The 24,526-nt window shown below is 40.1% G+C and overlaps 1 protein-coding gene and 1 long non-coding RNA gene across 2 annotated transcripts in view; one reads left to right on the top strand and one right to left on the bottom strand.

The window, feature by feature from the left end:
• LOC129625476 (uncharacterized) overlaps nucleotides 1-11,452 on the bottom strand; it is a 107,988-nt gene extending 96,536 nt beyond the window's left edge. The window contains exon 1 of the long non-coding RNA XR_008701462.1: nucleotides 9,869-11,452. This is a non-coding gene — a long non-coding RNA (uncharacterized LOC129625476). The remainder of the gene's footprint in view (nucleotides 1-9,868) is intronic.
• The window catches only part of ITGA8 (integrin subunit alpha 8), a 188,952-nt gene that overhangs the window by 82,779 nt on the left and 81,647 nt on the right, over nucleotides 1-24,526 (top strand). The window contains exons 14-20 of the mRNA XM_055543891.1: nucleotides 5,943-5,988; nucleotides 10,209-10,316; nucleotides 16,582-16,637; nucleotides 17,267-17,421; nucleotides 19,900-20,037; nucleotides 20,526-20,593; nucleotides 23,951-24,098. Coding sequence (XP_055399866.1) covers nucleotides 5,943-5,988; nucleotides 10,209-10,316; nucleotides 16,582-16,637; nucleotides 17,267-17,421; nucleotides 19,900-20,037; nucleotides 20,526-20,593; nucleotides 23,951-24,098 — 719 coding nt within the window. The remainder of the gene's footprint in view (nucleotides 1-5,942; nucleotides 5,989-10,208; nucleotides 10,317-16,581; nucleotides 16,638-17,266; nucleotides 17,422-19,899; nucleotides 20,038-20,525; nucleotides 20,594-23,950; nucleotides 24,099-24,526) is intronic.

The following is a 24,526-nucleotide window of genomic DNA, read 5'->3' as shown; positions in this document are numbered from 1 at the left end:
AGAAGCTGAGATTCACACTCCTGACCATCAGGGGTAACCATCAAGGGCCTACTGTATAGCACAGGGAACTCTACTTAATATTTTGTGGTAACTTAGATGAGAAAAAAATCTAAAAAAAGAATTAATAGGTGTATGTATAATTGAATCACTGCTGTACATCTGAAACTAACACAACACTAAATCACCTATACGCCAATAAATAAAAATTTAAAAAAAAACAGTAAAAGTCCTGAAGGGAAGGAATTCCTAAGCATGACAGAATTATGCAAAAAAATTTTTTAAATTGGGTGTCTATATATATATGCACACATATATAAACAAGTGTGTATATACATATATAGATACATCCATATACACAAACATAAGTATAGGTGTGTATATATATTTGGAACATATCTATAATAGCATATGTGTATTTGGAAGTCACATAATACTTATCAAAACAAGTCACATATTTTGGAAAGACAGATTAGTTAGAAACACAAATGAGCAGATCCATTCTCCTCCCCTAGAGAAATCTGATAATTTTAAGACCCTGAGCACAGATGCTTCTGGCCTTTTCCAGCAGGCACAATACCAAGGTGGTGTCTCAGAAGACAAGCATACTTTAGTGGTAGATAACTGTTTTCTCAGTCTCTGAATAACTGTGGCCACATTCTCATTAAAAAAAAAAAAAAAAAAAAATCATGGCCTGTTTTGCCAGTTACTTGAGTTTTCCCGAGTAGGAAAATTCCCACCCTGAGGCCTAGGAATCAAAGTTCCCAAAGACAAAGCGCTCCTGCCCCTGATGGTCAGGAGTGTGACTCTCAGCTTCTCCTCTGTAGTGACAATCTGATCATGATGCAAGCTCTGAAGAGTGTATGAGTGTGTGAGAGTGTGTGTGTGTGTGTGTGAGAGAGAGAGAGAGAGTGTGTGTGTGTGTGTGTCCCAACACTTTCAAGGGCACAGGCAAAAATTCAGCAGAATTATAGTTGACATTAGCCTGTCTTAATAATTGTTCCATTTCCTTCATCTCTCTTTTTCAGTATGTTATCTCATGATTACTTTTCCTCCCATTTCATAGGAGGATAAAGTCCCTGCCCTGTTTCTGACACGATGCCTGGTGCTGTGGATGCAAAGATTCTTTCTTTCTTCCTTTATTTCAGCCCCTACCATTCCATAAAATCTTTGTGATATGCAAACCCGAAGAAAGATCCCTGCCCTGGAAGAGCTTATAGTCTTTTTTCTTGGTCATTTCCAAAGAGTAAATGCTTATAATTTGTCTGTTATTTATAAAGTGTCCAATCTCAAGATATAAACATTTCACCTTATTTGGAGACAAAAGCAAAGCGCATGATCCCTTGGAATCAGTTTTCGTAATGGAACTTTCCTGTCTGGTGTTGTGTCAATAGACACAGATCAGACCGAGTGCCACCTGTACTACACTTGTCTAAATACTGGAGTTCAGATTACACAGGAAGAACAGAGTCTGTGTTTCTTCAAATCAGTAGCTCTTTTTCCTCTGACATAGCAAAAATGCACTGTTGTGCAGGGAGAGATGAATGTCAACAGAAAAAAATGTGAAAATCATTGAAAATGGTGAAATTCTGATATGTTTTCAAAACTGGTAGACTTAGAAACTTTGCTTTCTGACTTTATAGATTTGAACCCTTGGAAAAGAGTGTTTTATTCCATGAGTCATAGATACTCAAGTGGTAGCCCTTGACTTACTGTCTTCCTTAATCTCACAGACGGAGCTCCCTTCAGTAGTCCCCAACCTTTCTGGCACCAGGGACTGGTTTCGTGGAAGAAACTTTTTCCACATACCAGGAGTGGGGGCAGGGATGACTTGGGGATGGTTTAGGGGCCTTATATTTACTGTATACTTTATTTCTATTATTATTACATCAGCTCCACCTCAGATCATCAGGCATTAGGTCCTGGAGGTTGGGGACCCCTACTAGATGACCTTCATTTGACTTGTTGAACGTTGTTGTTATTTAGTCACTCAAGCTTGTCCAACCATTTGAAATCCCACGGACAACAGTCCGCCAGGTTCCTCTGTCCATAGCATTCTCCAGCCTGGAATGCTGGAGTGGGTTGCTATTTCCTTCTCCAATTAAACATTAGCATGCACATCTTTTAAAACATGGATCTTTGGAGTCCAGTCCTGAATCTGTCATCTGAATCTGATGCTGTGTCTATTTAACAAGAAACTTTCAACTTTTTAAATTGAAGTATAGTTGATTCACAATATTGTGTTAGTTTCAGCTATACAGCCAAGTGACTCAGTTATGTGGATATATATATATATGTTCTGATTATTTTCCTTTATAGTTCATTCAAAAATGTTTAATATGGTTCCCTGTGCTATACAGTATATTCTTGTTTATCTATTTTATGTATAATGATGTGTATCTGTTAATCCCATACTACTAATTTATTCCTCCCCCTTTCCTTTCCCCGTTGATGTTTCTTTTCTATGTCTGTAAGCCTACTTCTGTTTTGTATATAAATTCATTTGTATAATTTTTTAGATATCAGTAAGATCATATAATATTTCTCTTTCTCTGACTTCACTCTGTATAATCATCTCTAGGTCCATCCATGTTCCTGCAAATGGCAATATTTCATTTTTTTAATGACCAACTAATAGTCCTGTGTGTGTGTGTGTTATGTGTATCCATCTTCTTTACCCATTCATCTGTTGATGGACACTTACATTTCTTCCATGTAACCAGAGATATTTTGACTGATTCTAATCCTGAAGATATGAGTCTATTTTTTGGAAAAAAAACAAACAAACATTTTTAACAAGAATTATTGTCTTTGGTTGGGTTCTTTAAGAGAAGACATTAAATATTAGAAAACAAGTAGTTTATTTGAGGAATAACCCCCAGAAATCATTGTTAAGGAAGTAGGGAAGAGAGATGTGAAAAGGAAAGATTATTATCACGAGGCTGACTGGGTGAGCAACTAGGGCTTTGTCTCACTGGGGAAGTCTGGAGACAGGAAGCACATGCCTTAGAGTCGCCCTAAGAAAGAAGCCTTGCTAGCTCGTGGACCTAGCTATCCATCCAGTCCCCATCCATCATGGGCTGAGGGTAATGCCCTGGCCCAGCCAAGAGAAGCCCCTAGAGAAGGATCATAGTTGCTTGCAGTCTGACCAATTCCTTTGTCTGGAAAGGTGAATGCCAAGGGCATGTGGCTACAAATCATTTTCCTGTACAAACTCCATTAAACCAATTTAATTCCTTGATTGATTTTCCATATGGCATGGCCAAAAAAGTTTCCCCATCTTTTTTTATTTTTTCACCTCAGTTCTACTGGAATTAACCAATTATGGATTCAGCTATTGTAAGTTTTCTTCTGTGGCTGTTAATTCTGCCAAGTCCAATTTTTCCATCTCTGCATCTAAATTTTACTTTGCAGATATAGCCATGATCATTTTCATTTGTGCTTGGTTGCACCTCCTGAGAAAAAATAAGCATCAGACATGAGATTAAGAAAAATGGAGAGTTCTGCCTATGTATTAGCCAATCACTGAGATTGTTGTGAACATTACTCCTCAAAGAGTCTAAGACTTCTCTGTTGCCCAGTCCTGCTGTAACCCAGCTTCACCTCTTCTGTATGTGTGTGAAAGTGAAATTATCTCAGTCATGTCTGACTCTTTATGACTCATCAGTGAATTTATATGTGAACCTCCTCCCTAAGCCTCAAATTCCTCTTCTGCCAAAACATAGATGTAGAGAACAAACGTATGGATACCAAGGGGGGAATGTAGTGGGGAGGAGTGGATTGGAAGATTGGGATTGATATGTATATACTCTATGTATAAACTAGAACACTAGTAAGAACCTACTGTATAGCACGTGGCATTCTACTCAATACTCTGTGCTGATTTAAATGGGAAGGGAATCCAAAAAGAGGGGATATATGTATACATACTGCTGATTCACTTTGTTGTACAGCAGAAATGGACACGACATGGTAAAGCAACTCTACTGCAACAAAATAAATAAAAACAAAAAGCAAATTCCTCTTCTGCAAAATTGTGCTAATAATAAAGACTTCTTAACTTGCTAGGAATCACTTAAATTAAATTCATTAAAAGGATTCCTGGCCTAGAATAAGTGTTTGATATGTGTTATTGATTATTAGCATTGTTGTTGTTCTTTAATATTGTTATAGTTTCCCTGCTTATCCATGGCGGCATATGTTCCAGGAGTCTCAGTGGATGTCTGAAACCTCGGAGAATACTGAACCCTCTAGATACTATGCTTTTTCCCTGTACATAAAGATGAATTTATTAATTAGGAACAGAGATTAACAACAATAACTAAGAATACAGTAGAACAATTATAACTATATACTATAATAAAAGTTATGTGATTCTGGTCTCTCACTCAAAACATCTTACTGTACAAATTCAATGTCTTTTCAGTCTTAGCTAATTAATTCTCACCTACTGCGGTTTTAACTTTTGCAGCTTGTGGTGGGACCACAAAACTAGCATGAGTTTTTTTTCTTCTTCACAGTTTCACATATATAAGATTTTTTCTTACTGTAGATCTTAGCAGCTTTAGCGTAGGATTTTGTTTCTTACTAAGTGGAGAATGTTCACCTTTTCACTTAAAGGAATCACTTAGGGCTTCTCTTTAGCACATTTTAATTGCTAGCATCACTCCTTTTTAATTTTTTTTTGGTCATGCCCTGTAGCATGCAGGATCTTAGTTCCCCTGACCAGGGATCGAACCCACACCCCCTGCATTGGAAGCGTGGAGTATTAACCACTGGAACACCAAGGAAGTCCCTAGCATCACTCCTCTCGCAGTTTAGTGCCATTATTAAGTAAAATAAGTGTCACTTGAAGAAGCACTGAGACGCCAAATTGGCTACTAAGCGACCACAGATAGGACATGCCAGACCAAGAGGTCATTCACATCCCAGGCAGGATGGCGTGAGATTTCATCACGCTGCTCAGAACAGCGTGCAACTTAAAAGTTTGATGATGAGTTGTTTATTTCTGGAATTTTCCACTTAATATTTTCAGACTGTGGTTGACCACAGGTAACTGAAACCAAAGAAGCAAAACCATTAATAAGGAGAGACTGTTATAATATGTCAGTTATTTCATATACTACCAGTCACTCTGCCAAAACCATACTCGCCACCCATGTATTTGTAAGAGCGAAAGGCTGAGGTAAGATGGCAGCCAAACTGCTCTATTTCACTGGTAAAACACTTGCCTTATAGGATTGTTGCTGATAGGGGGATGATAAAACAGTATGTGTGATGAGCCTGGTACATAGTAGGCACTTAGCATATGCTTCCCTCCCCCTTTTTTTCTATTTATTTATTTAGTTGCAGCATGTGGGATCTAGTTCCCAGACCAGAGATTGAACCCAGGCCACATGCATCGGGAGTACAGAGTCTTAGCCACTGGACCACCAGGGAAGTCCTTTTTTCTTTTTAAATTAGTTTTTCATTGGAGTATAGTTGCTTTACAATCTTACGTTAGTTTCTACTGTATAGCAAAATGAATCAGACATACATATACATATATCCCTTCCCTTTTGGACTTCCTTCCCATTCAGGTCACCACTATGATCTTATTTACAAATCAGAAATAGAGACATAGGCACTTCTTCCCTTATGATTTAAGGTGTGTGCCTTGGGTCTGGAGGATATGGCATCATGACGACTATCTGAAGCATTTCTAGAAGGCTGGCCTTCCTGAGTCCAGTAGGGTTGGAGATCTATGGATTTATGTGTCATATTGAGTTACAGTGAAGTTCCTATATCCTTTCCAAAATGCCTTAAGAAAGCCGTGATTTGCTGTTCTTGTTTGTATGACTCTCATTCTGCAATCGGCATGTCAGGTTGCTCTCTGTGCTATTTATAATTAATTATGAGTTTTGATCAATTCTATAAAATTTGTGCTTCTGTGTTTTTTTTTTTAGATTTAATTGTGGGTGCATTTGGAACAGGAAAAGTAGCAGTTTACAGGTATGTGGTTGATGGTCTGCAAATTTGTTTTTTTTATTATAATATATTAACTTCAGGTGTTGGAGAAGGCAATGGCACCCCACTCCAGTACTCTTGCCTGGAAAAACCCCATGGACAGAGGAGCCTGGTAGGCTGCAGTCCATGGGGTCACTAAGAGTCGGACACAACTGAGCGACTTCACTTTCACTTTTCACTTTCATGCATTGGAGAAGGAAATGGCAACCCACTCCAGTGTTCTTGCCTGGAAAATCTCACGGACAGCAGAGCCTGGTGGGCTGCCGTCTACGGGGTCACACAGAGTCGGACACGACTGAAGTGACTTAGCAGCAACTTCAGGTGTATGACATTCAATATTTGTATATATTGCAAAATGATTACCATGATAAGTCTTATTAATTACATCTATCACCACATAGTTACAACTTTTTTTGGCCTGTGATAAGAACTTGTAAGATCTACCCTATTAGCAACTTTTCAATATACTTTATATATAACAATAACATGGTATTATTAACTATAAGCACCATGCTGTATGACTTATCTTATAAATAATAAATCCCCATGACTTACTTATAACTAGACGTTTGTACTTTTGACCACTTTCACCCATTTCCATCACCCCCTCTCACTGCCATCTCTGGCAACCACCAATCTGTTCCCTGTATCTATATGTTCATCTTGTGATTTTGATTTTTGTTTTTAGATTGTACATGTAAGTGAGATCATATGATATTTGTCTTTTTCTGAATTTTTCACTAAGCATAATACTCTCAAGGTCCTTCTGTGTTGTCACAAAAGGCAAGATTTCCCTTTTTGTGGCTGAATAGTATTCTGTTGAATATGTATCTTTATTTCTTCATTGATGGACACATTCTTCTAGTTGTTTCAGATGCATTTCCTCTTTGTTTTTGGTTTTGCCTTAAATTATTTATTTTGGAGAACATTTAGATGCTCTTTTTAAAGTTTGGAGGAATATTTTCCCCTCAGTATTTTTCCCTTTCTTTCAACCTTTCTGTTTTTGTTCTCATATCTCATGACCAAACTTCCAGCCTCTACTAGCATAATGTTAAATAAGATATGAATCTTAGTGGAACTTACAAAATGACACACTTTTTAGATGGCCCTCAATGTAAATACTTCTCTTTGCTTTGGAAATGAATTAAAATGTGCTTATAGATAAGGAAGGTGGGGCAGGGGAATGGTATTATGTACCCTGGCCTCTGTAATCAAGTGTGGACACTAAATTAGGAAATAGAAATACTATCCAAGAATTGGTAGTCTCCAAAAACAAGCATTGAACAAGTCAAATATGACAGATCTGGATTTTAAAATACCTAGCCATTGCACCTCTAATCCAATTTGACTGTTGTTCTTATAAAAAGAATGCACTGTGAAGAGACAGACATGCATACAAGGAGAAGACCATGTGAAGATTGGAGTTAGGCTGCCACAAGCGAAGAACTTTCAGAAGCTAGGAGAGACCCCTGAATGAATCCTTCCTTAGACCTTTCAGATAAAACATGCTTCTCCTGATCCCTTGGTGTCAATAAATTTGTGTTGCTTAAAAAAAAAAAAGAAAAACCTGGCCATTCCAGACACTCACCCATTTGTAATCTTGGGCAAGTTTCTGTAACTTTCTGAGCCTCAGATTTTTTTTTTTTTCCGTATGTCAAATGGGCATAATACTTACATTATAAAGTTATTTTGTTAAAAGGATTGAGACTGTGCCTGTAAAGTAAACAGAATAAGTAACCAGTAGGCAGTGATCAAAAATTGAGATTCTGTTTTCATGTTTAAAAAAGTGATACAGGAATGTAAGATACCAGGTAAGGTATCAAAAGGCAGAGAGCTGATCCAGGTGTTCTGGGCACGTGACCTAGCACAAACCTAGGTCAACTCCCCTAGGGATTCTAAAGTTGGTTTCCTCAAGGAGGTAGGATTATCTCCTTCAGTACTAAGACATCTGCAGAGGGCTGATGTATACCAGCCGCTCTCCATTTCAGGGAGTAGAGAATCAGGTGATTGAAATGCTCAAAGTACAGGAAGGATTGGGGCTGTGTGTGTGGCCAGGAAGCAGCAGCACTTGGAGCTGCTGCTGCTGCTAAGTCGCTTCAGTCATGTCTGACTCTGTGCGACCCCATAGACGGCAGCCCACCAGGCTCCCCCGTCCCTGGGATTCTCCAGGCAAGAACACTGGAGTGGGTTGCCATTTCCTTCTCCAATGCATGAAACTGAAAAGTGAAAGTGAAGTCCTAAGTCTTGTCCAACTTTTAGCAACCCCATGGACTGCAGCCCACCAGGCTCCTCCGTCCATGGGATTTTCCAGGCAAGAGGCACTTGGAGCTGATGGAGTGCAGTTGTCTCGTGGTCCAGCCACTATGCTCTGAATCTACATTTGCAACAAGGCCCTGTTTACCATAAACGGCTCCCAGTCGATTACTGGACACAATAGGGATACAAACAGGCCCACCTGGAGCTCCACAAACAGGCAACTTTAGCTTAAGATCCTCCTCCCCGAGTGCCCCAGCTGGAGCTTCTTTTCCAGGTTGCCTTTTCTTTCCTTGTTCATTCCCAGGGATCAGACCTACATCACACTCTGTCTTGTGTGTCTAATCCTGTTTAACCTGCTTTTCCAAGGCCTGGAGCTCACACAATATTGAAAATAAAAATCACCTAACAGCGTACAGATAGTATACAGGAGTTTAGGAAAATTCCCACTAGGCACCATTATGGTAATCATGAAATCCTTTAAAGCAGTGCCCTAAACAACGCGTTGCCCCATGGCCCAGCCCTACCACCTGTCAGAGGAAAACTTAAGCAGCATGGCATCATCTCACATTGTCATCTGGAGATCTGGCTCCCAGCTCTTCTGTCTTGGCACCAAGCTTTAAAAATTTGCCCCATTCCCTTTCCCAGTGATTTACTTTCTTGTCTGGTTTATCCTCACCTAGGTGGTTGGAATTGAGTTTATTCTGTATTAGTCCCTTTCCTCCAGCTTGGCTGCACAACAGAATCACCTGGAGGGTGTGTTTGACATTCGGGTGCCTGGCCTTGACCCCCGGGGGTTCTGATTCAATTGCTCTGTGGTGAGCCTGGGTCTGGTTTCTGTTTTAAAGCTGTTGGCTGCTTCTGTTGTGCAATCAGGATTTGAGAACCATTGCTCTGTATGAAGCACAGAATGAGTCCACCCACCCTCAAGGGTTTAGGTCAATCTGCAAAGCTTGGCTAGAAAATTGCCAATCAACATTTAAAAATCCCCACTGGCTATCTATTTTACATATGGTGTGTATGTTTGCATATTACTTTCTCCATTTGTCCCACCTTCTCCTTCCCGCTGTGTGCACAAGTGTATTCTCTATGTCTGCGTCTCCATTGCTACCCTGCAAATAGGTTCATCAGTTCCATTTTTCTAGAGTCCATATACATGAGTTTATATATGATACTTGTTTTTATCTGACTTACTTCACTCTGTATAATAGGCTGTAGGGGATTCGCTGTATGAGTCAGGGAGCTCAAACTGATGCTCTATGACAACCTAGAGGGGTGGGATGGGGTGGGAGGTGGGAGGGAGGTTCAAGAGGGAGGGGACACGTATATACCTATGGCTTGATTCATGTTGATGTATGGCAGAAACCAATGCAATATTTTAAAGCCATTATCCTTCAATTAAAACTAAATAAATTTTTTTAAAAAGTAAAAAAATAACAAAGCAAAAAACATTTAAAAGTCCCTATGCAGGGACTTCCCTGGTGGTCCAGTGGCTAAGACTCCATACTACCAACACAGGGAACCCAGGTTCAATCCCTGGTCAGGGAACTAGATCCCACATGGCACAACTAAGACCTGGCACCTCCAAATTAAAAAAAATTCAAGTACTTACAGGTGTGATGCAAGTGACTGTAGGAGGATGTATTTCTTCATATTCAGATGTGAATGTGGATAGACTAGCAGATCCCAGGGAAGTATTTCATAGCCATGTCACCAAAATAGTGTGAGCACTCCATAGACAGAGCAGGTCCGTGAATGTGGCTTTGCTCCACGGTCTCACAGCTCCATAATATTCATGAGCAACCAGAGGTGTCTGAACGTAGCTGGTTGAATCCTGAGCCCACCTGTTCACGCAGTGAGGGGAACTCTTGGCACTGGGGCTGGAAATGTTGGCAGTGGCTTCTGCCTGCTGCTCGCGGGACTGGTTAAAGCCGTGCATCTTTTCCCTGCAGAGCGAGGCCAGTTGTGACGGTGGGGGCCCAACTTCTCCTGCAGCCGGTGATCATCAATCTGGAAAACAAAACCTGCCTGATTCCAGAATCAGTGGCACCTGTGGCCTGGTGAGTTTCTACAGTGCTTCTTGCCCTCTTGTGTGAACTCAGATCACCTGGGAATCTCGTGAACCTGCACTTCGGGGGCCATAAATCAGGGGCGGGACCTGAGACTATGTTTCTGAAGATGCTCCAAAGTGGCGCTGATGCTGCCGGTCTGAGCACCACATCCGAGTAGCCAGGAGTTAGTCTATTAAAAAAAAAAGTAACTGAGACAATGCTGATCTTTCACTGTCGACTTATATGAAGGGTATGTCTCCATCTTCAGGCGCCACATGAGATGAGAAACAAAACTAACCTGAGAAAATTCCCAGCCAAGCGAATCTTGGAGTTCTTTTAAAATCTTGGCATACTAAAATCAACATTAAACAAACTGAAAATATAATTAAAAAAATCTTGATGCTTGTATTTGCATATGCTTATAAACACTTTCCAGACATATGTATTGTCTTTTTTTTAAATAATGGGTCAGATTGGGTCAGATTACTCACTTTCTGTGCTGAAGACAGATGTAAGTTTTATAACCTCACATGTACAATGAGATGGAAGGTAAATGTTATAGAGATTTTTGTGTCCTCACCTATATTTGGGGGGCTATGATCTCATCATCAGAAGCAGCAGTAAAATTATGGTTCCTTAGCCTGTACTGTAGGAGAACACAGCTTAGACATATGAGAATTTTCCTTCTGAATCTGGCCAGTCACCTGAAAGGACCAAGAAATAGAACTTGAGTGTAACACAGCTCAAGGAACTGCCAGTTTGCTTCTCGGCATGTAGGTCCTCCAGGGTCAAAAGTCTGTCTTATTGGGTAATGCTTTAGGGTAATATTCTCTGATATAGACACAAGCTTGGCCCAGGGTCTCAGCCTATGCAATTGCCCAGCTTGACCCCAGAACCACAATTTTTGGGCCCGACTATGTAGGATCCTTCTTTCTTCAGATTTTAAAAGGATGTATAGAACTCATTCCTGGCAACTTATCAAACCCACAACCTGGGCATGTTATAACCAATTTAACAGAGGCTATAACATACCTCTCTGCTTTGAAGGCAGACACCCACAGGGGTATCCTATTGGTAACATCTCCACACAATTCAACCATACCATCACCCTGACTCACCCTCTGACATTAGAACAAAATTGGAACACAGCCAAAACCACTGTCCAAACCGAGATCAAGAAATCAAAACAAAACAAAACTACTCCCCCTCCCAAGGATCATGACTTTTTGGTCTCTAAAATACAGGTACCATGTAAGACCCCCTTTGCTATAGATTCCAATAGTTCCTCACCCCCTACCATCTGCACAGGGTAGGACCCAGTAAACATCTCCAATTGCTCCACACTTCTCACACAGTCACTAGTCTGGGGCAACAAACCCACTTTTTAAAGTTCTGTGCAACATCCAGGGCTTCCCAGGTAGAGATGCCAGAGACATCTCAATCCCTGGGTGGTTTGGTGGTTTAGTCACAAAGTTGTGTCCGACTCTTATAACTCCATGGACTGTAGCCCGCCAGGCTCCTCTGTCTGTGGGATTCTCCAGGCAAGAATACTGGAGTGGGTTGCTGTTTCCTCCTCCAGGGGATCTTCTGGACCCAGGAGTCGAACCTGGGTCTCCTGCATTGTAGACAGATTCTTTACTGATTGAACTACAAGGGAAGCCCCAATCTCTGGGTTGGAGAGTTCAATCCTCAGGTTGGAAAGATCCCCTTTAGGAGGAAATGGCAACCCACTCCAGTATTCTTGCCTGGAGAATCCCATGGACAGAGGAGCCTGGTGGTTTATAGTGTACAGGGTTGCAAAGAGTCAGACACGACTGAACACACACACACACTCCAAAAAATCAACAAATATTTGGAGTGTTTTAGATCTGCCCCCATTTTCTAAAAGATATGGCATAACTCAGATGATATGGTCAGTTCCTGAGGAAGTCAGAATGCAGAACACATCAGTCTAGACCCTTAGAACAGGGGTCCCCAACCTCCAGACTGTGGACCGGTACCTCCTGTCAAACTAGCGTCAGCATTAGATTAGAAGTAAAGTTCACAGGGAATTCCCTGGTGGCTCAGAAGATAAAGCATCTGCCTGCCATGTGGGAGACCAGGGTTTGATCCCTGGGTTGGGAAGATTCCCTGGAGAAGGAAATGGCAACCCACTCCAGTATTCTTGCCTGAAGAATCCCATGGACAGAGGAGCCTGGCCAGCTACAGTCCACGGGGTCGCAAATAGTTGGACACGACTGAGCGAGTTCACTTCACTTCACTTCAAAGTTCACTGTAAATGTAAGCCCTTGAATCATCCTGAAACCATCTCCCCTAACCCCTGCTCCATGAAAAAAACTGTCTTCCATGAAATCAATTCCTTGTGCCAAAAAGGTTGGGGACCACTGTTATAGAATGTATTCCCAGCCAGTTTCAGCATGTTGCTCATGGCCTCTGGACAGGGGTTCATACAGGAATCAGAGCCTTTAAGGGTGGAGGATAAGGGGTGTGGACGACCTTGAAGAATTCCTTTGCTGGGACCTCTCAATTTGGGGAGGACTGTCTTCCCCTCAACCAGCTTCTGAAAGTAACTGGGAAATGCCCTGGGCACATTTTAAAAGGGTATGAAACCATAAAGTATTATAATGAAAGCCTGCTCTGAACAAATATGTGAAAAAGCCAGCATCTCTCTGAACCCTGGATGAAATGAACATGAAAGGAAGAATGAGGACTACTTGAGCACGTGTCCCCACGTCTCTGTTTGCATGTTCATGACTGAATGGACTTCTAGACTGAGTTCTTTAAAGCATATGTGTAGGGCACACTCTGGTGTAAAATCTTCCTATGAACTAGATTATCTTTTCTAGGGATTTTTTGGTTTTTGAATTTTTTTTAAGTTTTTGGTGTTTTCAACAGATCATAGGATCTGTTTGGTCTTGTGGAAAGAATATTACTTTTCAACAAGAATTTTTTTTTTCATGAACTCTTGTTGCATTAAATCAGATTACTTAGATAAAATACAATTTGTTATGTGGGCAAATAACAGTTACTTATTTGGTTCTGTTGCATCCATTTTCTGAAAGATGTTTCATTTTCACATGAAAAAATTTTGAATGGGCGACTCAGAGTGTTAGAAGATGCGAAATTAGCAGCGGGTTCAGTCTCAAATGTGTTTCTCCAATACTTTTTAAGATTTATTATAGGAATTTAGTTCAGTATTTCCAAAATGATTGAAAGGTATTTGTTGATTTTCTTTTCTGTAGTTTTTGTCTGTATTTGATATAATTTTATATTGTACATATGAAAGCTCTTAAGTCAACCTCTAAACTTAATAGAAACTTAAATTAAACTTAATAGGAACTTAATAGTTCCTCTAGAACTGGGAAATAGTTCTCCATTTCCCTCTATGTGAATTTCTGTACCTTTCAAAAAGCTATGTAGGTTTATAAAGTTTCTGCTACTTGCATTTCTAAACTAGAAAACAAAATAAAGCCAGCCTATAAATATTCATATAATTGTTATTGAATGAGAAAAATTAAAATTAATAAAAAATATTTTACAAATGTAGAAGTTCATAAACTGTCCCCTTTTCAAATTTGAAAAAAACTTTTCAGTTACACCTAACTTTGTGTAAAATCTATTATTAGCTATCATTGAAAGAGTATTGAATTAGTTCTATTGAAAACTGAAGTGCTTTGTATTTTTAAGTCCCGTTTCACATTTATTTCATTCTTCCTCCTCCATACGTGGCTATGAACACCATTACTTCACAGAATAATTATTCCAACCATTATTGCATCAGGTTAGGACTAGTGTTAGAGGATTTGTGATATACTTTCCTACTTCTGATGCACCAGAAGTATAGCCCAACAGTTTAAAATTTTAATTATAATTTAATAATCATTCACAGCTTTCCCCAACAACTCAAATGTTTATTGTAATTAGATGAAGACATGTAAGTGTACTTAATAATCTGTTTCATAAAACATATGGTGAGGACTTCCTGGCAGTCCAGTGGTTAAGACTATGCACATTTCCACTGCAGGGGATGCAAGTTCAATCCCTGTTCGGGGAACTAAGATCCCACATGCTGCATGGCCTAAAAACAATATACACATGAAGAACATGTGTGTGTTTATATAGAAGAGAAATATTTTTCTAAATTCAGAATGAATATTTCAGTGAGGTTTTCTTTTTCCATCAGAACAGAGTGCTGTGAAAGTTATAACTTGGCAACTCTTTTTTTTGGCTTAAAAACATCTGTAAACAAAATGTGTAGGTTGGACTGCTGTTATCAATAATTCAGTATGAAAAAGCTAAAATCGTCCACTTAATGATATAAAGGTAACAGAGAGGGGGAACTAAGTTTAGAGTAACACCGACGGAACTTCCCAAGTGGCACTAGGGTAATGTAGGAGACACAGAGACGCAGGTTCAGTCCCTGGGTTGGGAAAATTCCCTGGAGAAGGAAATGGCAACCCACTCCAGTACTCTTGCCTGGTAAATCCCATGGACAGAGGAACTTAGTAGGCTCTGGTCCATGGGGTCGCAAAAGAGTTGGGTACGACTGAGCGCATGCGCGCGCACACACACACACATACTTCGTAAATCAAAAGTAACCCTTCAACTGATAACATCATTTCTCAATCAAATTCTTCTCCCAAAGAGGAGACAATGTTCACATTCATAACTTTATTTTGCAAAAATTTTTCTGTTTCTTACTTGTGTTAAACAAAATACTGTATGTAAAATTATTTCAGTCTACATATAGATCATTTTATTACAAATACAAATTTATCTTATACAAGCTAATGAGTTTTGTCTGTTTGGTGTAAGGATGAACAGAAAAAAAAAAAGCCAATGTACAATTTTAACATGTAACCAAGTACTTCCAAATAAAGTCAGACACAGAAAAAAATTCCAGCTTTGAAAGCCAGACCTGCTACAAAATTTAAAGATGTGATTCACTATTCATCTTTCTTGAGTAATTCCAACTGAAGTAGAAGTGGGCTGGAATTTGTGATTTCTCTGGGGATGTGGTACAAACACTTGAAATAGCAGAGATGTCTCGGGAAACGTTTGGCTTAATGGTATGTGGCAAATTATTTACCCTGAAGGGAGACATTGACTGAGGTCACGGGAGCTCGATGAATCCCAGATGTGTCACATCTTCATTATATTTGACACAGGAAGATGACACATAATTAAAACACAACGAGGGATTATTTTCTCCTTTTGGATTCTGTAGAAATGTTCAAATCATACTATAGTATTTACTAATAAACAATGTTAAGGCTGTCATTAAATCATGCTTAAGTATTTTCTTGTATTTTCACTTCCTTAGAAATGCAAAAAAGCCTCCTCGTGAATGCTGGCTTTTAGAGCTTGACATTTTTCCATAGGGAGTTTAGCACAAGCCACAGGCAGGCAGAGACCACTGGCCAGTCCTCATTCCCTCCATGGCCAGATCCAAGTGCAGGCTTCTTTACTGTGATTTTCAAAGTCCTGTTCCCTACTGATTGACCAAGCCTCACTTTCTTCAGCTTCCTGGTCCTGCTCTAATGCACCAAACATACCAGATTCCTTCAGATTCCTCAAATTGGGGTCACCTCCAGGCTGTATCACTAAGGTGCCCCCTTACTATTCTGCCCAATTCTTTACTTCCTAGCACATGGAAGATATTTATATGTCTTTCTTGAATAAAGATAGCAAGTAATTGATTAATGAATCCACTCATTAAATTAGTTGAACTCTAGTAATATTTCTGGAGAAGGCAATGGCACCCCACTCCAGTACTCTTGCCTGGAAAATCCCGTGGATGGAGGAGCCTGGTGGGCTGCAGTCCATGGGGTCGCTAAGAGTCGGACGCGACTGAGCAACATCACTTTCACTTTTCACTTTCATGCCTTGAAGGAAATGGCAACCCACTCCAGTGTTCTTGCCTGGAGAATCCCAGGGACTGGGGAGCCTGGTGGGCTGCAGTCTATGGGGTCACGCAGGGTTGGACACAATGGGAGCGACTTAGCAGCAGCAGTAATATTTCCAAGTATTACCTTCCTAAGTAATAATATCACCTTTCTTAATTGTGTTAGACTTGTGAGATATATATATGTATATATATATCAATCAATAAATAATAAATATGTGCATATTTATTTGTTTAATTGTGTGTGTACTAAGAGAAGTATAGAGGAAAAATAACATTTTTGTTTATCTGGGGTGAAGAAAAGAAAGATTGCTGCTTCAAACTGAAAAGTTTATTAACCAGAAAACTATTAACTATTATTTTCTCTAGCTTTTCTTTAAAAGTGTGTGCATCTGTGGCAGGCCAGAACATTGCAAACACAATAGGTGAGCATATTTTCATTTTCTACTCCTCTACCATATTAAGAAAATTCACTAGTAAGTGGACTTCCCCGATGGCTCAGTGGGTAAAGAATTCACCTGCAATGCAGGAGGTGCAGGTTTGATTCCTGGGTCTGGAAGATCCCCTGGAGAAGGAAATTGCAACCCACTCCAGTATTCTTGCCTGGAAAATCCCATGGACAAAGGAGCCTGGCAGGCTACAGTCCATGGGGTCGCAAAGAGTCGGATATGACGAGCAACTAAGCACAAGCACTTCACTGCATAGACCATGTGAAACTCTCAAAGAGCTCTTTATTCACACAAAAAGTTCTATTATATATATGGGAACTTCTACTAAATATTCCTTGAATAATTGGTATTGTCTATAAAAATAGATACAATTATGGGGGAAAATGACTTTGTGCAAAACCAAAGTCATCATAAAACAAGTTTTTAAGTTTGGGGAGTATTTTATCAAATCTACACAGCTCATGTATTGTTTTTGATCCCAACTATGGCAAAAATGTTTCCTGAATAAGCAAGTTGAAATGGGAATTCTCTCTGATAAAGCATTGCATTCACTGAATACTTTTCCTTTCTGGATTATATTTGCTTTACGTCTTTCTGTCCTTTAGGCCTGACCGCTGAGGTGCAGTTAGACACCCTGAAACAAAAAGGAGCCATTAAACGTACGCTCTTCCTTGATAACCATCAGTCACATCTCGTCTTCCCTCTCGTGGTAAAAGGGCAGAAATCCCTCCAGTGCCAGGATTTTATCGTTTACCTTCGAGTAAGTGTTCCAGAATCAAACCTTTTTGGCCTCTCACATTCAAATCAAAACTCCAATCATTTTTCTCCATTTAAACCATCACAGTGGTTCTCATGGGCTTCCCTGGTGGCTCAATGGTAAAGAATCTGCCTGCAATGCAGGAGACCTGGGTTCAATTCCTGGGTAGAGAAGATCCCCTGGAGGAGGGCATGGCAACCCACTCTAGTACTCTTGCCTAGAGAATCTCGCAGACAGAGGAGCCTGGCAGGCTGCAGTCCATAGGGTCACATGGAGTCGGACACAGCTGAAATGATTAAGCAGCAGCAGCAGCGGTTCTCATAGACCCACACCTATTTTCACTTGATCAGAGGAAACTTGAGGGCCACACACTACTATGTTGAGCCTGACTTCAGTCAACCTAATACTGTATTGCCGTTACTTCCTAAGCTTCTTCTTTTTCTCTTTTAATTTTTATTTTTTTCTTTTAATTTTTTATTATAGTTAATTTATAATGTTGCATTAATTTCTGCTAAGCTGCTTCTTGTTTTGAATATACTCTTAGTCTTAATACTAACTCAGGTGGTTTTCATTTCTTCCTCCCCCTCCCTAAAACACGAAAGTCAGACACAATTTATTTGAACTTTAATCCTGCATGAGGATGTTTGGCCAGATTTTATCAAGGTGCATCTCTGAGCCAACTCAGGAAAAGGGTGAGGCAGTCAAAGGCTTTATTGAAAGTAAGTTATAATTATATTTTTAAAGCAATGCATTCTTTTTTAAAAAACTTTTTATTTTGTATTGGAGTATAACAATGTTGTGATGGTCTCAGGTGAACAACAAAGGGACTCAGACATACCTATACATGTATCCATTCTCCCCCAAACTCTCCTCCCATCCAGGCTTCCACATAACATTGAGCAGAATTCCTTGTGCTACACAGTAGGTCCTGTTGGTTATCCATTTTTAAATATAGCAGTGTGTACAGGCAACTATTAGTTCCTTCTCGAAGTCTGCAAGTCTCTTTCTGTTTTGTAAGTTCATCTGTATCATTTCTTTTTAGATTCCACCTATAAGAGATGTCATACGATGTTTCTCCTCTGACTTAACTTCACTCAGTTTGACAACCTCTACATCCATCTATGTTGCTGCAAATGGCATTATTTCATTCTTTTTAATGGCCGAGTAATATTCCATTGTATAAATGTACCACATTTATCCACTTCTTTATCCATTCCTCTGTCGATGGACATTTAGATTGTAAGGCAATGTATTTTTACAATAACTCCTAAGCCTCCATTAAATTAAAGAGCCAAAATGTGTATGATACAGTTATTTCATCTTCTTACCAATGATAAGGTGGTAAAGACTCTTTTCAGTTGGTCTTCTCTTTGAGGGGACATAATAACGGAAAACCCACAGAAAGCAGAGTTTACAAATAAAGTAGATGACTAATGAGAACCTACTGTATAGCTCTGGAAACCCTACTCAGTGCTCTTGGTGACCTAAATGAGAAGGATCTCCAAAAAGAAGGGGTCTATGTATATGCATGGCTGATTCACTTTGCTGTACAGCAGAAACTAACACAACATTGTAAAACAACTATACTCCAATAAAAGTTAATTTTAAAAAACACATTCTGGAATGAAAAGCCAGCACGACCCCTGTGTCTCATTATGACTGATGCTGGCAAGCATCTGAAGGCTGGCATGCCTACTCCACAGTTTGGGAGCTTCTGTGTGCCCAGACCTTATTGCTGGAGCTACCCACTCACTCCCAGGAAAGTTCTGGTTCTTTTCTAAGGGAACTTCAGATGTTCTGAAGGTGTTTTGAAATTCATACAAATGAGGACTTTAAAGAAATGATGAGAAAGGAAGAGAATGGAGAGGTTTTCTTTCTCTGAGCACAAGAGGGCTTAAAAATTCTGCTGACCTCATCAAAATAAAAGTCCCAGTTCATGAAACTCTCAGTGACTTTTACTGTGCATCTATTTCTTATGTATAGAGCTTCTGTGGTGGCTCAGTGGTAAAGAGTCTGCCTACAATGCAGGAGACCCAGGTTCCATCCCTGGGTTGGGAAGATGCCCTGGAGAAGGAAATGGAAACCCACTCCAGTATTCTTGCCTGGGAAATCCCATGGGCAGAGGAGCTTGGCGGGCTACAGTCCATGGGGTCACAAAGAGTCAGACATGTCTGAGCACAAACATAAGCTTTTAACTATGTGATTTGACCCATTCGTGTGAATTGCTGAAGACCTGGAGAACCTAAAGATTGCCACTGGAAGTATGTATTTCATCAAAGGCACAGCTCTAAATGACCCCGTCTCTGAACATAGATTCATGAAGCTGGCTCTTCTGTGCTACATCCATCAGCATGTGCCTAAGCCTGCTGGGGTGGTAATTACTTCATCATTCACTTGCATTGAGCGAAATCAAATGTTGTCTGCCTTTCAGCAGCTAACATCTTGCAGAGCCTTTCTTGAGTTTGTGATTATTTTCTCTAGGATGAGACTGAATTCCGAGACAAATTATCTCCAATCAACATTAGTTTGAATTACAGTTTGGATGAGTCCACTTTTCAAGAAGGTCTGGAGGTGAAACCAATATTGAACTACTACGGGGACAACGTTGTTACTGAACAGGTAGATCCTGGACCATCTTGGATGGTATAATCTCAGTCAGGCCCTGGGCACTGCTCCCATGACCTTAAGGCAAAATCCATCCCATTTTGTTTTCATTCCTGCACACACGCTTATAACATTTGGGAGATTTTCCGAACACGTTTCTTGAAATACCGCATCCCTGTGTTTTCGGAAGCCCTTCCCCTTGTGCAACCAAGATTTAATTTGTTCAAAATGTGACTGTAATAGAAGCAATACAGCCTGTAATCCTCAAAACACTGCCAGAGTAGCATTCTTTACAGACATTTCAGATTGAATTGGAATCGGGCTTTTAAGTAAACTAACCTATATGGGAAGGTCACTGCCAAACACAGTTTCTAGCTGGGTGGACTCAAGCAGAGTGCAAGGAAAGCTTTGGTTTAACTTGTGGGATCATTCATAATTTTCAAGAAAAAGGATGGGATGTGGGTTTTCTCAGATTCTTTCTGATACATGTTTGCACAACTCAGGCTCACATCCTGGTCGACTGCGGAGAAGATAACATGTGCATTCCTGACTTGAAGCTGTCAGCTAGACCGTAAGTTTAAATAAATAAACTTGTCCATTTTATCTAATGGAATACAGGTGTTTATTTAAAGCTTCCCTGGAGAAAGTATACACTTCCAACTACTACCCAAAATGTGCTGCCTGAAATTCTTGAGCTTAGCTACCCTTTGGGCTAGCCTGTGGTTTGGGTTAGTATCTTTGTCATTGGTGTCCAGTGAGACACCCTAAGACATTGCCTGGGCTGTTTCATCTTTCAGCAAAAGTAGGGGGAAATGTTTTTGTTCAAAGTTAACTCATCTCTGGGTGGTTCCGGTTGTATTTATTTGCCTCCGTTTTGTGGGCAAAGGATTCAGACAGGCTGGTTCCATCAATACCTTTGCTGAACCGTTTTTGCAGCTCCCTATGACTCAGAGGCATCTTTAAAATGGTCAAAACAAAAGTAATTTTGATTTACTGGAAAAAAAAATGTTAATGTGACTCAATGAAGTAAAGCTGAAGATATCACAAATCAAATAGGAATCAAAGGGCAGTGTCCTGGGACTTCCCTGGTGGTCTAGTGATAAAGAATCCACCTTGCAATGCAGGGAACCCATTGTTAGTCACTCAGTTGTGTCTGACTCTGTGACCCTATGGGCTGTAGCGTGCCAAGCTCCTCTGTCTATGGAATTCTCCAGGCAAGAATACTGGAGTGGGTTGACATTTCCTTCTCCAGGGGATCTTCCCTATCCAGGGATTGAACCTGGGTGTCCTGAATTACAGGCAGAGTCTTTACCATCTGAGCCACCAGGGAAGCCCTCCCTACATTGGCAGGTCAAAACAAAAGCGATTTTGATTTACTGGGAAAAAAATGTTAATGTCACATAATGAAGTAAAGCTGAAGATGTCACAGAATCAAATAGGAATCAAAGGGCAGTGTCCTGGAACTTCCCTGGTGGTCCAGTAGTTAAGAATCCACCTTGCAGTGCAGGGAACATGGGTTCGATCCCTGGTGGGGAAACCAAGATCCCATATGCTGTGGAGCAACTAAACCCAGGCACCACAATGAGAAAGTCCCTGTGTGGCGATGAAAAATCCTTCTCTCTACCACTCAATCCAATACAGCCAAGTAAATAGTAAATAAATGCATTTTTTTTTAAATGGCCATATGCTGTTAATAGGATTCATTATAGTTTTAAAGATGTTACCTTTGGGGGGCAACTGAGGAAAGGACACATGGGATCTCAGTGTTATTTCTTATAAGTGCATGTGAATCAATAATTGTCTTAAAATAAAAAGTGTTTTTTTATGTCACACACACAAAAGTATGTTTTTTAATAAGGAAGTGAAATTGTTTCAATTCTGAATAAACCTTTACTATCAAAAATTCTAGCGTTTTCCCCAGTTGATTCATATAACTCATCATTTAAGACTTCTTAAAATATTTAATTAAAAGTTTATGGCTTCCCTGGTGGTTCAGTGATAAAGAATCTGCCTACCAATGCAGGAGATGTTGATTAGATCCCTGGGTCAAAAAGAGCCCCTGGAGAAGGAAATGGAAACCCACTCTAGTATTCTTGCCTGGGAAATCCCACAAACAGAGGAAGCAGGTGGGCCACAGTCCACAGGATCACAAAGAGTTGGATACGACTTAGGGACTAAACAGCAAAGAAATAGAAACCGCATTTTCACTTAGACGCATTCAGGGGGCACATAGAAGCATTCAAGGGGCACATTACAGATAATGTGATTATTTCTTGCAGTAAAAATATCTTAATTTATTAAATTTAAATGTTATACTTTCTACTAATTAAAAAGGAATGGCGATTAGAATACACAAGGTAGTACTTTCTGAACTCTGGCGTTATAATACTATGCCCTTCGTAAAGTCTTGTTTAATTTTCACCTTATTTAGCCATGACCAGGGTATGTATGCAAACTAGCTTGTCACAGATATTAACTTGTCATCAGATGGAATCTTATCTTTTTTTGTGTTACAATACCATGAAAACTCCCTATATCAAAAAGTTTAAATAAAACATTCTTATCCAAGAAATGTACTATTGGAATAGTCTAAAGAATAAATTACAAACTATTTCATTAGAAAAAAAAGAATCAAAGGACTTCTCCGTGGCTTGTGATGGAGACACAGCAGTCCAGCACTGGTTCTGACTGCATTGTATTAGGGGAATAAATAGGTCTAAGGGGTAAATATCCTATGGCAGAAAAAGCATAGGAAGAAACTTTATTTGCCTCTGTCTTGTGATCAAAGGATTCAGACAAGCCAGTTCCATCCACATCTTTGCCAAACCCATTTCTGCAGCACCCTGTGACTTAGAGGCATCTTTAATATGGTCAAAACAAAAGCAGTTTTGATTTGATGGAGAAAAAAATGTTAGTGGCACTTGATGAAGTAAAGCTGAAGATGTCACAAAATCAAATAGGAATCAAAGAGCATCCAGTAAAAATGTGCTCCTCTGCACCTCCTTCAACCCAGACCCACCCCAGGACCTATCTCACTGCCAGTGTGGAATCTTCTTGGTAACCGCTCATTGGGACCTTTTCCAAATTTCATAATTTAGCGAGTGTCCAAAGCAATATCTTCGATTAAGGGTCAAAAGTAGGCTTTTCCAAATGCTGGTTCGATAAGAAGTTTGGAGGGAATTAAATTTCTTCAAAATACCTCCCAATCTTCCAGTAGTTGTTTGAGATCTTTTGTCTGCCTCCTTCTTCCCTCTTAGGTTCCCCTTTGTGTTGCCCACGCCTCCTCCTCGAACTTTCTAAATCACCTCTCTCCTTCTCTTCCTGCTGTCTGTCTTCCTCTTATGGGAGGTTTTCATGGATGGACTGAAGCTCCCTCCTTCTGGCTCGTGAGCCGAATCTTGAGATTTTCAGTTTTTGCTGGCAGACTGTTAAGTATGTGGGTAGCTGAAAATTGATGACAATGAGAGGATTTATACCACTGCAATCAGCAAATGCTGTAGGTCGTAGGTTTAATTTTTATTTTTTGAGAACTGGTTGTTTATTTATTTATTATACAGGTTTTAAAGGTTACTTTCCATTTATAGTTATTACAAACTACAGGCTATATACCCCACATTGTTCAATACAATCCTTGAGCCTAACTTAGCCAGTAGTGTGTGTCTCCCACTCCCTGACCTCAGTATTGCCCCTCCCCCCTCCACCAGTAACCACTAGTTTGGAGAACTGGTGGTTAAACATTTACCCTGGGGTGTTTTCCTACCCTTCCCATCCTGACAGTTTTAATTCTTCTGATCACCGCCTCATGTCAATGAATCTTGTTTTTCTCTCAGTCTTGCATGTTCACATCTTCCTCTAAGTCCTTAGATAAAACATCCATGCATCCAGAGATATATCATACCTAATGATTCTTTTTAAACTGCGTTTTTAGAGATAAGCACCAGGTCATCATTGGAGATGAAAACCACATTATGCTCATAATCAATGCGAGAAACGAAGGGGAAGGTGCCTACGAAGCCGAGCTCTTTGTGATCATTCCAGAAGAGGCCGATTATGTTGGGATTGAACGCAGCAATAAGGTAATGCCAGGAGGTGATCTGAACGAGGAAAGAGCTAGGTGTATTTTGAAATCAAATCCATGTTAAGTCATCTTAGCTGAGAGTTTCTTCATTAGGAAAAGGAAACAAGACGGCGCCTCATTTTTTTAAGCACGATAGCAACAGCCCAGGAAAAGTGATGGCCTTAAGTAAGTATTCATATCTTTCTTGGCCACAGTGCAAAGATAAAGTGACCAAAGATTGGGAGGTGAAACGAGGAAGACCACTGTCTGAAAGAAGCAGCCCATCAATGTGATCCATCACCATACCCCCAAGCTGACTCCCACCCACCCCAGCTGTTTTCTGGCCTTGACTTTGAGCTCCTTTATGCTTCAAGCAGGTCCCAGGAGGTCTGGTTTTCATTACTGCTTTTGGAGGAAGGTCCTGCCAATCCCAGCTGGGCACTGAAA

Source organism: Bubalus kerabau, chromosome 13, assembly GCF_029407905.1.
Source record: "Bubalus kerabau isolate K-KA32 ecotype Philippines breed swamp buffalo chromosome 13, PCC_UOA_SB_1v2, whole genome shotgun sequence".
Taxonomy (NCBI): domain Eukaryota; kingdom Metazoa; phylum Chordata; class Mammalia; order Artiodactyla; family Bovidae; genus Bubalus; species Bubalus kerabau.
Note: the sequence above shows the minus strand (reverse complement) of the source record. Positions and strands in the feature narration are given on the sequence as shown.